At 35.8% G+C, this 18250-nt stretch overlaps 1 protein-coding gene across 1 annotated transcript; it reads right to left on the bottom strand.

Annotated features, from left to right (window-relative positions):
- Positions 1–549: 549 nt before the first annotated feature.
- Positions 550–17606, bottom strand: LOC149944426 (nardilysin-like). The gene is made up of 22 exons (XM_090174655.1): positions 17530–17606; positions 17364–17445; positions 17199–17299; positions 16516–16642; positions 16154–16372; positions 16042–16099; positions 15608–15681; positions 15323–15392; positions 13923–14000; positions 13348–13582; positions 13039–13273; positions 12496–12528; positions 12383–12433; positions 12273–12319; positions 12088–12215; positions 11764–11914; positions 10702–10989; positions 10564–10638; positions 10357–10500; positions 8547–8683; positions 1025–1325; positions 550–968 (listed from the first exon to the last, which is right to left on the bottom strand). Coding segments are annotated over exons 2-22 (2739 nt in total). The 5' UTR covers positions 17365–17445; positions 17530–17606; the 3' UTR covers positions 550–782.
- Positions 17607–18250: the final 644 nt, after the last annotated feature.

Raw genomic sequence — 18250 nt, forward strand, 5'->3', positions numbered from 1 at the left:
GTAAGTTATCTTTAACTGCGTACCCATTCGTCATTAAAGTTAAGATTTGACTTTCAAAAACTGCAATAGAGTCTGAATTTTGATAGATATTTTATTTAGACAACAATCAATAATAGAGCGTAAAATGATGGTTCGCTTTTTTATTTCTTCAAAATGAACTGTGCTTTCTTTGTCTACGTCAGCCATCTAAAACGATAAAAACTACCAAAGAACTGTGCTTATACTATTTGTGAACGTTATCATTGCTGCCATTTAAGTGGGTTGCTCTGTTGATTTATCTGCGTAAAATGTTTAATTTGAAAGTCAATTGGTGTAATAAGATAAGTGGTTTGTAGTTCCTCCGCAATCTCCTGCAAAACTTCACAACTACATGGTTTGAGGTCATCTTTGTGTAAAAAATGTAAATCCACTCAAGGGGGGTGATTAATAATTATTAATAAGTTATCAAAGAGTCGTGAATAATTTTATTTGGTAAAAGGAAAACATTACATTATTATGCAAATTAAAAATTAAAGCATTGAGAAAAAAAATTATTAAGTTTAAGCGATAATTAAAATTATTTTTGTTGTACCATCACCTTTGTTAATTATTAATGAGTTTCTATAATTGAATCGTTTTAAGTAAAAGTAAAAAGAAATCTAAGCTGGGATAAAACTGTCGAAGCAACCTGAGTCTATCTCTTCTCTTAACTGCGCACTGCATCAGACTTTAAATTTGCTTTTCTAAAAATATAATTTTTAAGAAAGTGCACAACTTTTATCCATAATTAAAAATCTTTAAAATTAATTGTTAATTCTGCAAACATTAAAAACTGGCAAGTTATTCTTAAATTTAGAAATTTCTTTGATAAAATTTTCCTTGTTGCTTTGTTGGCAATAGAAGTATTGCAACTCGTTATCCATCTCGTCAGTAGAAGAGCTCTTGAAAGGAATGCATTCACTCACAGCTTTGTCGCCCTGTCCTACGACCTAATTCGAAAATCATTATTAATAAAATAAATAAAATGAAGCTTGTTAGAGGTTACCTGAATGCTTAATTTTCTCACAAATCTTTTGCTCATTATGTTTGCGGCCCAGTCTTTGAATCCTTTAATTTTAATATTTCGCAAGTACTCGGTTTCACGTTTAAGACGATCAAAAACACGCCAAGAAGTGACAATTTCAGACCAGTTACGGTTTGCTTCGACTCCCATGTGCAAATCGGGAGAATTTTTGCTCTTTATAAGAGATGAAACTCTAACTTCAAACTCCTCTTCAGTCATTCCTGAAATTTGCTGTTGAAAACCTTCTAAGAAATTTTCAATTCTTTGGTCTAAGTGAGAACAGCTATAAAAAGAATAGTAAACATTAGTGTTGTAAGTCGGAAAATTTTCCGCGGAAAATTTCCCGCTCGGAAAATTTTCCGGAAAATTACCGAAGCCTTTTTTCCGGAAAATTTTCGGTATTTTTCCGAAAAATATTAAAAACGTTTTCATTCCATGATTTGTCTAATATATTGTTTGCAAATTTAAATAAAGCGGTATTTTCACCTCATTTTTTCTAATCTAAAAGTAAAACTAAACCTATAGACTAGTTTAAACTGGTTGAAATGTAACACTATTAATGTTTTGTAGTATGTTTACTGATATTAGTCATTTTAAATCGATAAAAAGTTTAAAATATTAAAAACCCTTGAAAAGTAATTTATGTTTAAATTTTTTATTTTTCCGATTTGCGGAAAATATTCCGCAATTCGGAAAATTTTCCGGAAAATTTTCTGGAAATTTTTCCGCATTTTATTTTTCCGGAAAATTAACAACCCTAGTAAACATCTTAGTAATTGAAGGACTGGTGAATTAAAATTGAGCAGGATAAGAATGAAAAAGCTATGCAAGAGTCGATTTCGTCTCAATATAGATGACTAGCCGAGAAGCCCGCCTTACAGGCGGGCCCTCAGCTGGTTGTGTGTTTCGAGGCGCTCCACTCCAGTACGCCCCCAACCCCTTTTTCCCATAGGATAATTTCCGTGGCACCCTTTTCCCCATAGTCAAACCACCGCAGTAAGGCCCTTCCTCCCCTTTTTCCCATGTGATAATTACCGTTCCTCCCCTTTTTCCCCATGTTATAATTACCGTGGTACCCACCTCCCCCTTTTCCCCATGTGATAATTATCGGGGTACCCCTTTCCTTTTTTCCCATGTAATAATTACCGTGGTACCCCCTCTCCGTTTTTACCATGTGATAATTGCCGTGGTACCCTCTCCCCCTTTTCTCCATGCGAGAATTTCCGTAGTACTCCCCTCCCCCTTTCCAACGTGAGAATTTCCGTGGCACCCTTTACCCCATAGTCAAACCACCGCAGTTAGGCCCTTCCTCCCCTTTTTCCCACGTGAAAATTACCAGGGTACCCCCTCCCCATTTTTCCCATGTGATAATTACCATGGTACCCCGTCCCCGTTTTTCACATGTGATAATTACCGTGGTACCCCGTCTCCGTTTTTCACATGTGATAATTACCGTGGTACCCCTCTCCCCCTTTTCTCCTTGCGAGAATTTCTGTAGTACTCCCCTCCCCCCTTCCAACGCGAGAATTTCCGTGGTACCCTTTTCCCCGCAAAAATAACTCAAACTCGCAGTCGCTCCAAACCTCCCTGTACCCCTTTAAACCCCCTGTATCCAATGGAATGGCTGATGCATAAAGGCCCCGGGACTAACGTACGCCGCGAGAGAGCCAGGGGATTTCAAATCGGAACGAACCCGAAGCCCCCCCCCCCCGTTTCCAAAACTCAGAGGCCTTCTGATACTACCCCGCACGACCCCCCCCCCCTCCGAAATCCGCAACCCCGCACGATCCTCTCCCTCCCTTCGAAATCCGCGGCGGAAGGAGAGGAAATTTCGGGTGTATTGCATGTTGGGACAAACACGGCCAACTCTCAGGGGCGTCAGATTTTGAGCATTTTTAGAAACTGACATTTGCGTCACTTTTGAAAATTTCTAATTAAAAAACTAAAAAACAAATCGGAAATTGAAGCCGACTCGATACGAAAACGCGAATCGCAGCGTACGTAAAAAAATGCCAGGCGACGCTCGCGCCCGTAACGCGCGCGCGAAAAGCGTCAGAAAATCGAGAAAGAAATCTCGAAAATCAGTTGACGAACGAACCTACCTACCACCCAACCAACAGCTTTTTATTCTATAGATTCCATCATATTTCAGAGTTTGTCTTCCTAACTTATCCATTGTATTAGACCTAGTTGTCTCTTTGTTAACGAACCGTTTGTTTCGCTTACTTAGTCCGAAGTTACATTTAAAAGTCTCTCTCAGTTAAATTTTTACCTCTCCGAGGGGACAAAGTCCCCTAGGAGGGGTTATACAACGACCGTGTCTGTCTGTGGGTCTGTGGGTGGGTCTGTGGGTGGGTCTGTGGGTGTGTCTGTCTGTCAGGACTGCGAACGCGTTCGCATTTTCGGTGCAAAGTGTAATCACTGCGTACGCAGTTTCTCAAAGGGTTGGCAAAACCACCGTGTGACGGTGAGCGTTGACGGATGCATTTGCGGTTTGGTTTGGATGGTGTTTTTTCGCTCACCGTCGTGACGGTTTGGTGTATTACGGTTTTTGTAATGTTTATGCGTAGGTTGTGAGTGTTGAATTTGTTGTGTTTGTGTTCTGATGGATGTGCATGTTGAGTCTGTTGTGTTTATATGGGCGTTTTCTCTCCAACTTCTTCTTAATGACTTTGGGACGGACCGAGTGCTGAGTGTAATGCTACCTCTCAACGTCCAATGGCAGGGTTTCCACCAGTTGTACACGGTATTCGTCTTAGTATCAATTTGCGATCGCATCGGGCGGGATTTGAACCCGAGACCTCCTGATTGACAGGCGGACGTTCTACCACAGAACCACCGACACTTGTTACGCCTTATTGAAAATTAGACCTTCAGCTTTATCGGAAGCGTATTTAATAGAGTACGAAATTTTGGTTTAATTGAAATAGAATTGAAATTGAAATTATTGCATCGAAGAAATTCTACTTTAGCGTTTCTCTATTGATTAAAAATAAATGCGCCACCCAGGTTTCGAACCCAGACCATTCGGCTTGGCAGTCGAGCGCTCTACCACAGAACCACCGATAGCTCCTTAGATTCACTGAAATTAAGACAGGCATCGTAAGCATAATAGGTAATAAAGTCTTTTTTTATTAATGAATTTATGAAGGCCTAATCTGGTATTTTTTAAAGGTTAAATCTTGTTTTAGCGCAGTCAGCCGAGATTAGAGGGTTAAAGGGTAGACCCTGTGGGTGGTCCACTTTCTTAACGACCTATATATAGTTTTGTTAATTCCAAGGAGATAATTTAACGTTAATTGCTTTAAGAGCTGGCGGTTAGTCAAGTGGCTCTCTGTGCTTTGTTGATGGTAAGGTTTTCGCTTCTTGTAAATATATTTGGTGTGGATATTTGGATATCTACGATTTCTAACGCAGTCAATGATTTCTTGGGTGTGCGAGTCATTATATGATATTGGAAATTGGACGGCATTGGTCTTTTTCATGTGGTATGTGTCACAACGTCAACCGGAAGTGAACGAGTCGTCCACTACCAGATATCTACGGTATCTTCATCAAGGGCGAGTGTTGAAATAAAATGAGCGTTAAAGATGCGGCAAGTATTTCGTAAGCGAGTAATTCCAAAAAGCCTCTGTAGATATTTATTTCATTAAAATTTGCTTCGTATTATATTTAACTGATAAACTTGTTCTGTAAAAGGGTTTAATTCAATTGTGCATTGTTATAGTACGTCTAACTTACTGTTGTAACTACTTAACTTATGATATTCTGAATAAATTAAAATTGGTCGTTTCGTCTCAATTATTTTAATTATAATTAAAATTTTATACCGGGCGGGATAGAAATGGGTTAATATTTTTAACAAATAACTCTAAATTGCGGAGATACATCTTTAAGGGTTATCTCGAGAAATTAATACCACTAGGGACAATTCTTCCGGGGAGAGGTATATTTTGGCTTGCCAACTTGTTTGTATTAAGATGATTTTTAAGATGCGAAAAGTATAAGCAACATGATCCCATTTCTTAAACTTAAGCCTTTTATTTGCGCAAATAATATACTCAAAAATTAAAAAAAATCCAACGAAATTGACTTGTATAAAGCTTTAAAGTGTTTTAAGCTAAACTAGACATCATTTTCGGTCACCTTCGTGGTGCAATTTCGATGAGTTTTTTTATGAACATTTTAACACTTGTCAATTTTATTGTTTTTTTTTAGTTTTTAAATATAAATGATCCTATACCCGTGTAAAGTCGTGTCACCTTTTTTAACCTTCTAACCATTGATGCGTAAATATTAGAGAGGTTAAGTCAGCACCATAAAATGTCCAGAAAACGTGTAGAGTTAACTTGTAGAAGGTCCAGGCTGTACACACAAAGGTACGTCTACAATCCTACATGTTTTCGAGTGGTGGCTTAACCTCTCTTTTCATAAATAGCTTCCGAAAGAATGGAAATTATTTTAAAAGGTCAAAGGTCATTATTAAAATGCCAAAACATTTTAAATATGTGACAAATAATCAAAGGTCGTTCTTTTTCTACTATTATACAGGGTGTCTCAATTTGCTCGATCAGGCCATTTTTTTCAAAATGTATTTTTGCTAGGGTTCTGAAATTTTCAGGGTTTATTTTTTAGGTATGGATGGCTTTGGTTACTAAATTTCAGAAAAATCGAACGATTTTGTGCCGTTTTGGAAAATTTATTTTTTCACCGGTAGGTGTCACGCAAAATGTTTCAATAGAAAAGTTGTAGGGCATAGTCGAAAGTGAAAAAATAATTTTGGTTCGGTTGAAAAAGACCTATTTTTCACTGAGTTTGGAGGTCGGGGGAAAAAACAAGTTGTACTACCAGGCATTAGCCTTTAACGTAAATAATCCTACGTAATCTCAACACACATGTACATTTATTTTAGGGAACTTATGCTTTCAGCTATGTAGTTAATAATCAGATCTGCAAAAAGTTATTGTTAAAGAAAATTATTACGTTCAACACCTAATTAGACAAAGTAGACAAAGACCGCGTCTTCCATTTCGACGTGGTTACGAGTAAGATCATCAAACAAAGATTTGTAGACCAAAAATTACGCTTATTTTTCTTTTGTTGTTTTTTAACGTGAAATATCAATTGTCCCAGTAGTATTTAAAGCGTTTACATTTCAAAGTTAAAACATTATCTCAGCTTGGCCGATTGTTGTCCGGTATGCCTCTTTACACTCGAGATCAGCGCGCTCATATGCTAGAATTATTTTACGGAGAAGGTCGTCGTAATGCTACTCTAGTAAGTCAGTTATTCAGACGAAGTTTTCCCAATTGCAGACCAAGTCATACGACGGTTCTTAGAGTGGTCCGCGACTTCGACAACTGGGGTAATATCAGTCCGAGGTTTCGTGGTCGTGGTCTCCAGGACATCGACATGGAAAACACCATACTTGCCTACTTCGTCGCCTATCCTCGAGCGAGCGTCAGGACTGCCAGCTTTAACTTAGGGTTGGATCGAAACTAAGTTTGGAGAACACTCAAAAGACACCATTTTCATCCTTATCGAGCGACACTTCACCAAGGACTGCATGACGGCGATAGACAGCGCCGACTTGACTTCTGCAATTGGTTTTGCCTCATGGCTGACGCATACCAGGATTTTCACGATCAACTACTGATGTCCGACGAATGTTCATTCGGAAGAGATGGGCCTTACAACCGTCAAAACCAACATATGTGGGACTACGATAATCCACACTAGGGATTTCCTCATCGCCACCAAGTGCAGTGTCGCTTAAATGTGTGGGCTGGTCTGGTAGGTGACAGAATTATTGGCCCGTTCTTCCTGCCAAATCGTCTGAACGGTCAAAACTACTTGGAGTTCCTTCAAAATGAAATATCCAACGTGTTGGACGACATTCCTCTGGCCGAGTACAGACGCATCTAGTTCCAGCAGATGGGCGCCACCTCACCAATATCGTGACTTGGTTGCATATCTAAGCGACGAGTTTCCTGGAAGATGGATCGGAAGAACTGGTCCTGTTCGTTGGCCTGCAAGATCCCCTGATCTAATACCACTCGACTTTTTTCTTTGGGGATTCGTAAAGGACTACGTATACCAAACACCTGTGACGAGCGTTGAAGATTTACGACAAAGAATCATCGAAGCATGTCACCAGTGACTCCAGAAATGGTTCGGGGAGCATTTGGCAATATGCAACATCGTGCATATTTGTGCATTGCATCAGAAGGTGGCATTTTTGAAAACATTTTGTAGAAGTCATTAAAAAACATTTGTCACTTGGGCTAATTATTATTTGTTTATTTTTCGAAATCTTATAACTGAAATGCATGTTACCTACAATTCGTTAAAGGCCTGCTATAGTGAGTTGCAGGCTAAGAAAGACAAAATATATAGTACAGTTGGCGCAAGGATACCTCAGATCATTTCCGGCCAGTCGACCGCGCGTAATTTAAATTAGACCACTTTACGGTCAATTTCAAATTTCGTGAGTTTCATCGTTTTTTCGCGCCATCTAGGAATCGAAATTGGAATATATTTTTTAATTTCATGTTGTCACGAATTTAATTACTGAATACAGCTAAAGAAGGTTCGATAATTGAAGCTCCAAATATTTTAAATAGCCCAAGAGGTTACTATAAAAAGCATGATAAAGGTTTATTATTAACAAGTAAAGAGAAAAATATAATTTTAAACGTCTATAGCTCATTAAGACCACGTTACCCCCAAGAAAGCGTTGTAACTATTTTAAAAGAAACTGCTGACATAACTGGTAAGACGTAGAAATAAATTTACAAAAATAAATAATTCTACATACTATTTTAAATTTAAGAATGATAGGAATGCCTTATCTTTTAAATTTGCTCGCCACCACAATTATGAAATTGAAAAATAAAGATTCCAATTTCGGTCTCTAGATGGCGCTAAAAGACGACAAAAAGAGCAAACTTCGAATTTGACCGTAAAATGGCATCCTTGCGCTGATTGTACTATATATTTTGTCTTTCTTAGCCTGCAACTCACTATAGTACACCTTGTTTTTTCCCCTGACCTCCAAACTCAGTGAAAAATAGGTCTTTTCAACCGAACCAAAATTATTTTTACACTTTCGACTATGCCCTACAACTTTTCTATTGAAACATTTTGCGTGACACCTACCGGTGAAAAAATATATTTTCCAAAACGGCACAAAATCGTTCGATTTTTCTGAAATTTAGTAACCAAAGCCTTCCATACCTATAATAAATACATTTTGAGAAAAATGGCCTGATCGAGCAAATAGAGACACTCTGTATATGCAATTTATGTTATTTATATTAATTGAGAGACTGGAAGACAATGATACACCAATACATGTGAGATTAAGATATTTAGTCTTATATGGAAAATTTCTACACAATTCGGGTCACGAAAGTATATGTGTTTTACATGCCTTAGGTATATATATCCCAAAAGAAAAAAATGAGGACACATTGAATTACCTTCGGAACTCGATTTAACAAACCTAAATTTATCCGCTGGACTGTTCACAATAACCGCAAATCCCAAGATTCCATAATTGCTTCGAGTAGCGCAACTGATATCGTAGCCTAATTGTTCCTTAGTTCGCAACTGATCGAAACATGGCTCTTGCATGATTGTCTTAAAATATAATTTTATAGCAGCATGTTAATAAATATAAAATTAAATATGAAAAAATAATATAAAAATAAGTATAGAAGAAAATATTAAAAATTAATATAAAAAATGTGGGTAAAAATTATTGTATTAAGATGGAAAATGTTTGTATTGTTAGGTAAAAGATTTTGTTCAAACGATTTATAAAAATTCAATCGTCTTGGTTACTCATTAGTTCCCTAATCGATCCAATTGAAGCGCAAGTCGTTTACGTTTTCTCTCCCCCACTGGTGCCGGAATTAATTCGACCATGTCAAAAAAAAAGTCATTTATGTATAAATCAATACATAGTTGGTTGTCCGCACATTTGTTTATGGCGAGAATTAGGAGCCCAATTTTTTTTTTTTGCTATTATCTACGTTCATTTTAAGACATCTGCAATTTTTAATCAAGTTCCTATAATATTAGCTGTGTGAAGGCTCTTAAAGAAATAAGTGTTTACACAGAAACTATGTGGTAACACTATTTTTCACGGTATTTTGCTGGGCGCCTCCTTTGGAGTTTTTGCCATTAAAACCCCCATTCTCCTTTTCCGCCGACCAAAGACCCAATCCTGGACTCCCCCCCGCGGACGCGCGACTGCTTATAAGAGAGGGCGGAAAGCCGCGAAAAAGAGTATTTCAGGCAATGAGGCGAGGGAAACAGGAAACAATTATATAGTTTGTAAGATATAAGTCGTACTTAAAATTAATTGATTATCGTTTATTTCCTAGGGAGTGCAGATGCGTTTTTACGCATAATTACATATTGAACTGAATAAAGAAGCTTCGACATCTTTACAAATGGAGACTTCATTAACATAATAATCCGAATAAATATGTTTTCCTCAGAATTTAAAGAAATTGTTTGAAATTTAACCGATGGAATCGGACTTAAACGAAATTCATTCGAGGTAATCAAACGGAATTGTTTAATTGGCTAGATTTCGGTACGGACTCGTTAAAAGAATATGATTTTTGGTATAGGAATCGGATATTTTTCTAAAGCCTTCTAAATCCTTGTAGACATATTTTCTGTGAAGAATCCAGACTATGCAAATGATCTACTGCATACAAAATTCAAATCTTAATATAAAATATTGCAAACTAAGGTAAAAAAATATAAGTTACGCTTTACATACGGTTGTACATCTTTTTATGTCAAATTTTTCCTCACGCGTCCATGTTCAGCTTTACCAATTGAACCAGCATCCTCTATATGCTTCGTTAAAAAACCGGAGACAAGATTCCGCAGCGACGATCGAAGGCAAGTGGAAGGGAAAGGGGGTACAAACACAAGGGATAGAGAAGAGATAGAGAAGGGCACCCAAATCGTAATGTAGTACTGACTGAGAGCTACAGCACGTGTTCCGGGAATTCAATGAACTCGGACGGAAACAGAGAAAAAAAAGAACTCCTACGGTTTTTCGATTCGGTCGGAATAGAAAAGGCGTTTTACTTAGACTGAATATCAGAGACGTTTTAGCAACTGATAGAAACCGTATAAAAGTTCTTGCTAAATGAAGCTCTCTTAATAAACCAATTTCAAGCATCATAAGGGACATTAAAATGCGATCGAAGAGCCTTGGAACGAACTCCCAGTATCTCACGAATTTTGCGGAGGCAGATTGTAAAACGCTAGAACATAAGCATTTATACCAAGAGTAATTCATTCATGCAAGAAAGCTGGATAGTTCCTCTCCCAAGCTGGTAATAATTGGTCACGCTGGAGTTGGTATCGTCTTTATTGAAAGACATGACACGCAAAGTTCTCTCTCCTCTCCGGATTTTCAATGTCCTTAACTTTTAAAGAAGCAAAGTTAAATTTTCAAGTCTCAATTCTCAGAAGCATAAGTTGTAACTAACTTGTGGTAGCATATCCGGAAGAAGTGGTTCGTATTTCAGTTTTTGTTGAACCATGTCAGCAATTTCAAGGGATTCCTGCAAATTTATTTCTCGTTATTTTAAAAGAATAACTTATTTCATTTTTTTTTTTAAGTTTACATTGGGCGTGAAGTTTCCATGAACCATTATTTCGATGAATAAATGGCTGATGAGTTGTTGCCAAAATGATTTCAAATTCTGCAGAGTACATTTTTCTATCATGGCTCTCTTATCCATATAGGTCCAATTTTGCAGCTCAAGTACGTAAAACCTCAGCGATTTACCAAGTTCACTTGGTTTTATAAAAGCATTATAGTAGGCTTCCAAAAATTGCACTCGCAATCCTTCAAACATCTCTTCGTTTACATCAAAATCCATAAAGTAGTCCAGAATAGTTGCCAGTAAAACCTTTAAAAGAATAATGTATGAAATAAATTAAAGTACGGCACTAGAACTTCTTTAGAAGTTGTTTTTACGATGGAAAGGATATTTAAGAAAATCTTGAAAACCACTTGAAAAACTAAAACTCTGACCAAAAATTGGTCCTTTAACCTCATTGTCAACATTAAAAATTCGCCATCACTCAAAATTTCAGTGTCGAAAAGTCAATTAAAATATTTATCTAAAATTGGTAAATATTTAAATTTTGTTATTTACTAAATTTGCATATTAACCTGAATTAAAATATTTACCAAATACAGATATTTACCTGAATTAAAATATTTACACAAATTTAAGTACTTACCCAAATAATTACTCAAATTGAAATATTTATCCAAATTTAAATACCCAATTTTAAATATTTACCCAAATTTAGACATTTACCCTAATTAAGATAGTTACGAAAAATTCCACATTGATCAAAAATTAGATATTTACCCAAATTTAACCACCTTTGTTTAAAATTTTTTAAATAATTTCATTAGAATCTTCGATTTTACCATGTTAATTTACATAGAGAAATAGTATATTTTAGTTGTCAAAAATGTTTTCGGTTGCCATGGTAAAACTAAAGCCCATCGCATTTTTTCCCTTTAGGGATTTTTAAGTTACATGAAGGTCTAATTAATCTCTGAATTTAAACAAAATCGATGATTTCCACCTCGGGTAGTCTCCTTGTCAGTGTCGAAAAGTCAATCACGCAATTTAAATGACTATTATATTTCTTAAAGAAAGTCTTACAGGTAACTTTTGGTCGAACCCATTAACAAGAATTCTAATTCCGTTATCCTCCTTAGCAATTTGATATTCCAATTCAGCTTCTTTGGCTGGATACGCTTCTGGACCCAAGTTCTGTAGAAGCTGACAAATAAACATATCCAGTAGTAGTCCACTAAAAATAATAACAACCTGAATATTATATCGAATTTATTTATTGCCTAACAAAATCCCACAGATGGCAACCGGATGCGCCGTTTTCATTTTATAGTAATAAACGACCGAGACCACTGCCAACCGGGTTTGTGTTGCCAAAATTCTAATCATATCATATTGAAAGTGACTGACTTTTGCGGAGAGCACTTGCTCAATGGTGTCTTAAGGTGCAAGTATATGTAGCCTTTCGGCATCGAGAATTGGGTGTCTTTCTTGTACCATAATTTCAGGAATTTATTTTCTCTCAGTTTGAGAGGAACCTTAAAAATAAATTAATCAACAATAATGTTACATAAAAAATCTTACGAATAACTTACTTCTTTAATGTATTCTGGTTCGACAGTTTTCAATTCGAAATTCGTTGCTGAAAATAGTTAATATATATAAAAATATATATTTGAGTGATCTATATTAATGTTACCACTACCTATAAATTGGTTTGGATGTGGTAAACAAATTTCTGGATTTGGGGGAGGACCTGAAAATAATTTATTTTTGTTAAGTAAGTATTTATTAAAAAAATCTGAATAAAACATTTACTTTTCCACGAGCCAATCCATTCTTCAGGAATATCTGGGAAAGCGAGAGTTATTTATAAATGAGTAATCAACCGTACATTAATATTTTAAGATTAAGACAGACAGTTAAGTATGATTAAAAAGGAATTTATCTCCAACAGAACCTTTTGAGCGAGCTTGTAACGCTATCGAAAAACAAATTGTACTGACATTGTATAAGAAAATAACAAGGGATTTACTCTTTTTGGAAGTCGCTTATACTTTTGGGTATCTGTCACTTAAACCTTTACAAGAACCTTTTTGGAGTAGTATCTAATGTGACAAATATGATCAGATCAATTAAAATTAAGGCTTAAACACGTAGTTTGAAAGATTATACCAAAATATATTTTATATCATATTAAATAATGATTTCATAAATCCCGATTAAAAGATAAGTTTAAAATTTTGTTGATTAAATCATCATTGACATAATTATCTCCGCAATTTTCTAACTCCACATAATTTAAAATAGAAAACATAACTTCGAAGAAATCTATCAAAACGAATATCATTTAATATTTACTCTCTTGGCTATAAGGCACTTGCATCCACTTTTCACTTTGGTCACAAGGATTTCCTTTTTCGTAACGGTTAGACCAAATAATAATATTGCAATTATCGGGACGGAGGCCTTCGATACATGCGCGGATCAAGCTCTCATCATAATGCATCATAACTTGACCTCCTTTAACGACATCTTGCGGTTCCATATTTTGCATTTTACTACAAAGACTGGATACGTATTCTTCGGGATCTTCCTAATTTTTAGGATTTTTTAAATTATTCTATCATTCAATAGAAACACGTTACTATTTAAATTAAACCAACTTACCTCGTCCTTCCACTTAAAGTTCATTTCTTCGAGCGAACAGAACTCTTCGTACGTACTCTTTTGCGGCCCGTGCTTTTTAAACATATCTAAATATTGAAACACCACTAACAAAATGTCTTCGATATGATCAAATCCACTGTCCGTTAACGAGATGCTTATTCCGAAGAAGGTATTCAGTTGATTGTTTTCACGGTTATCATCACTATTTCCAGCTATCACGTTGGTGGCCCAAACCCTGCAAATACGAACATCTAAATAAGGTTTGTTTTCTTATCGGAAAACTGTCTTTTTTCTTAAGTGCATCTGGTAGCCTTTCATCAGTAACAATTTCAAAAAAGGGTGCCGGGTTTGTACAAATGTAGGCTTTGTGCTGGGAGACTTTACAAGACCCCAAATTAGAGACCCGACAATGCCTGGCGAGGTCTTTCCTGCAGCACTCTTAGCATTTAAGGAAATCTAGCACCATTCAGAGTTACGTTTTTAAACCAGAAGTTCCATCTCCGGACAAGGCGGAGATGGAAATTGCAGCTTATTGTGCTTAAGAGGTTATAGTCTTCAAATATTTGTAACATTACCTTTTTCTTAAGTACTCCATTATGCTACCGCGACCTTCGTGACCAAGGAAGTATGATAAATATCGCACAGGGTTGCATCTAAATCAGATCGAAATTGTTAAAATTTTTAAAGAAAGAGATAATCTAAAGTGTTAATTTTCACCCTATGGGAAACTATTTCAACTTATAAGAAGAAAGCTGCGTGAATTCGCAACAGCCATAAACACTTAAGTTCAATTTTGCTAAGATAACTATTTAAGACAATATCTCTTGATCAATTGGTGTGACAGGTATAGAATAATGTTTATTAAATACGTTTCCCACTCGGAGTTACCATTGCACTTTTTTATGGTTATACTCCAAAGCGATGTTAATGTGGGGTGGCGGAGTGGTTGGCGCTTTCGCCTCGCAGCAAGAGGAGCTGGGTACAATCACAATTTGTGGCACTTGGTGAAAACTCGGAACAACTCCTTCTGCGATGAGTTTTCAAGTTATCTCCCCACTGGTTAAAGGGGTTTTCCCCCGAGTTCTTCGGTTTCCCCTTCCATAAAAACTCGTTGAGGTTAGCGGTAATAGTTAGTGTAAGGAGCTGTTGGCTCGCGTGGCATGAAGGGCTGGCCACCACCCTCCTACTCATTGTAACCTGGCCACCTGTTTAAAAGCATTAAAATTCGCAAGATGACTTGGGCCTAAGGTGGTGCCTGGGGTATTAGCCTAGCTGATTATTAATAGCACATTTGACTTGGAAATCAGTTTATGCTAGATCGTAACGAAAAACCAATAGTTAAATTTTATTTATAAATTTGGATATTGGGGGTCAACATTAAACCTTTCCAACGGTAATAATTAAGTTGTTTATGGGTATGGCTATCGGAAAACTTTCTATAAATATAAGCGAAAACCACCAATCCTGGATTACCTTAATTGTGGGTGTGTCTTTTTAGATATTTAGGGGACCAAAATGATGTTTGTGCCATAGAGTTTGGTAGCGTCTAATTTTCCATGATATTTTAGACTACCTTAGTATGATAATTTCAAGCTATAGATTCCGTATGTGAAACGCTAATAGAACTTCAGTTTTGACTTTAAATGTTTGCCAATACGAAATGGTCTACACATGAAGGAGATAGATGCCTGTGTTAAGGTAGTTGTAATTTACATTTAAACGATATATAACCTCAGATATTTGGTGTGGAGCACAAACGTTTGCAGCTCTGGCCGCTCTTGCCTTTGGCTTAAGAAATGTTTGCTGCCACTATACAGGGTAATTTTGAAAAATTTAAGGGGACTTCCATAAATATTGCTTTGTATGTTATATTCCCTTTAATACTCTAAAGGGCTTTTGTATAATACACATAAAAGAAATTTTGTCACTCCTTTCAGTATGAAATCAGAATGCTCAAATAATTAATCTTACTTACTTGTATTGTTGAACTAAACTAGGTAGAGACCACTTCAAATTTAATTCCTGAGTTTTACTAATTGGCGACGCTGTAAAGAAAATGCTTTATTATTTTTAGTTGATAAATTAATGACAGTAAACGATTTTTCTTGGGAAAGCACCACCAGTGAGATTGCTCGAGCATTTCAAGAAGGATTGTCCTGAATAAAGCTTATTTTACGAGAGATGACATTATTTTGTTCATAAGAAATCCTCTCCCTGATAAGCTTTTTGGGAAATCTCACACACAAGATAATAAAATCACCTCTGTACAATTTATGAAAACCAGGAGTGTCAAAAGGATTCTCGTGCCCTACGAATGCAGGTGCCGTTATAGATCTATTAAGAAGTCAATCTGGTAAGAACATACATTTTGTTATCTTTAAAAACGACAAACCAAATAACGAAAATCTTGACTTTGTGTGCCGACAATCACATCAATTTGTCGAAAATGGGTTACTAAAATTTAATTGTTTTATTTAAATTACACCGGAATTTAATGAAATTAAATTGGATATATACGAATTGTTTTAGCCAATTTTAGTGGAGTCGTTTCTTTTCCCAAAACGATTTTTGCACAACGTTAAATGGAAAGCTTTAGTTGCCGTAATAAAATGATTAAAAATGCTGTGCAGAAAGGCATAATTGGCTATTTTCGTTCAATTTTTGGTCTGTATGAGAAAGGAGGTTTAAGTTTACCTTTTCTCAATTTTGTTGAATATTTCAATGACCCAATCTTGTAGTGTGTCCAGACTATCTGTAAAATTACAAATTTCAATGAATGACTTTTTACAGCTAGAAATAGAGATACCTTGTGAAATAACGCTTAATCGCATCAAGTGTGCCGAATAGTGTTTCTCCCAAAATTCCCTCAGTCGCGAATGAACATTAACTCCTTGACTTTCGGGCAATATTTTCAGAGTCTCAAGATTTCCAACGCCAAAATTCCTGATGGGATTTCCTTCCTTCGCGGTAGAATTTAAAAGAAATATCTTTCTCCAGCCATCTTCAGGGTACGCCAGCCGATATTCTATACAAGCAATTTCCGAACAAGAGCAAAATAGCCCAAGTTTAAATACTGACAAATTTTAGTTTAAATTTATTTATGCGCATCAATCTTTTGTTTATCTTTTTTATTCATATTTGCCAATCTGTTATAACCAGGTAACTTACCGCTGTCTACAGCTTTGAGTTCTCTGTCCATACTATCCTTCTTCATAAGAGGTGAAATGAAAAACTGAGCAAAAATATCTAAAGCCTCTTTCAATTTCTTCCTGTTAACTTCAAATTCGTAAACAGTCTAAAATATAAAATTTTGACAATTTCTTTAGTTGCTGCATTCGAGAGAGGATATTGTATCATTGAATTTTACTAAGAACGAAATTAGGTTAACTCGAAACCTTCGAGCCTTACGGATCACGTTTTATACTTAAGCTCTGCTACATTTATCAAACGAAAACCATTTATGTTTTTAAATTTTTTTCTTATACACCATCTAGTTTCGGACATAAACTTGTTTCTACCCTTAAAAGAGAACGTATACCTAAATATTAAGTATATAAACAGTTTCGGATAAATTTATTCGACTCGAAATTTAGTTGGTACAGCTTTCATTAAATATAGTTATTTTAATCGCATAATAGTATGTAGATTATCAAGTAATTTGGCAATCAACATCAAATTTTTAGGTGTCTAAATAGCTACAAAACCAAAAACTTCATCTGTGCTGATATATAATAGGTCTTCGAAAAGCATCAATAGCAACTGAGCTTTTGTTTTGGGTAATTTTAAACCTAGCTAATGGTCTCTATTTTAAGTTTCAAAGCATCTGGTTCTGTTAATCTTTTTTCACTTACAAATTCTTCTTCGGTGTGGGCATTGTCTGAGCCGCCATGTTTTTTGATGAATGAATCGTAGCCGTTTTCGTCGGGATATTTTTCACTTCCCATAAACAACACTAGAAAAAAATGAAATGCTTTATTTCCGAAATTCTATGTTTTTTTTAAATAAATGATTAATACTGTGTTCTAAGAAATGAGCCAAGCCCTGCAAATCATCCGGATCACTGAAAGTTCCAACCCTGACACTTAAAGCAGCTGCAGCCTGATTTTCAATAATTGTTTAATAATTCTTATTCACAAATTATGGGCATTATGGCATATTAAGTCTATAAACTATTCAACAAACGTTTTTATAATGTTTTTCTGTTTCTTCATCACCTCCACCTTCTTCGTCACTAAGCAAGTCGTTGGAGCTATCCGAATTTCCGGAGTCCGAAATCAGTAAAACCTTCAGCCCATTCTTCAGCTCTATCGCACGATATTCCCTCTTATCGTTCTCCGATTTTATGGGATCTGGCAATCTCTTGACATCAGTATTCATCTGAAATATGTTTAGTAATAAACGCTAATATGTAATATTTAAACTAGGGTTTCACTAATTTTAAAATGAAATAAATTAATATTGTTAGGGTTGAAATATTTATCACATTTTAAGTACAGTAGAAAAGTTTAAATAACTACTCGCTGTATGAAAATTACGGAACTAAAGCAGACATACCTTGATGTTCGAGATAAAGTATTCTCATCGACTACGAAATCCTTCTTCTTCTAAGCGGATACTCTTGTATGTCAAGTTAAAAAAAACGATTTGGCCTTGTATGTCGGTTAATTCTATTAAATGAAAAAAAAAACACGGATTCGTGATCCTGCAAGTTCGGACAACCACTATTATTCAAATGAAGCTTACCCGCGTACAAAATATCAAAAATATTGTCTGAACAGACTACCTGCGTTCAAATATTTCAAGGCTAATAGCGCACATCTACCTGGAGTTTATTGTGCGGGAAACTTGTTTTCTTGTCAAAAAAATCGGTAAATTTCTCTTAAATGGCAATTATCGAACTCAA

Source organism: Leiobunum rupestre, chromosome 5 (assembly GCF_980474605.1).
Source record: "Leiobunum rupestre chromosome 5, qqLeiRupe1.1.hap1, whole genome shotgun sequence".
NCBI lineage: Eukaryota > Metazoa > Arthropoda > Arachnida > Opiliones > Sclerosomatidae > Leiobunum > Leiobunum rupestre.

What these genes read in the sequence shown, in the direction of transcription:
- LOC149944426 (XM_090174655.1), bottom strand. An exon ending in TTTTCATAAATTGTACAGAG is followed by an intron (nt 15,393 to 15,607) that starts GTGATTTTATTA and finishes TTTTCTTTACAG; the next exon opens with CGTCGCCAATTAGTAAAACT. An exon ending in TGAGAAAATTAAGCATTCAG is followed by an intron (nt 969 to 1,024) that starts GTAACCTCTAAC and finishes TTTTCGAATTAG; the next exon opens with GTCGTAGGACAGGGCGACAA.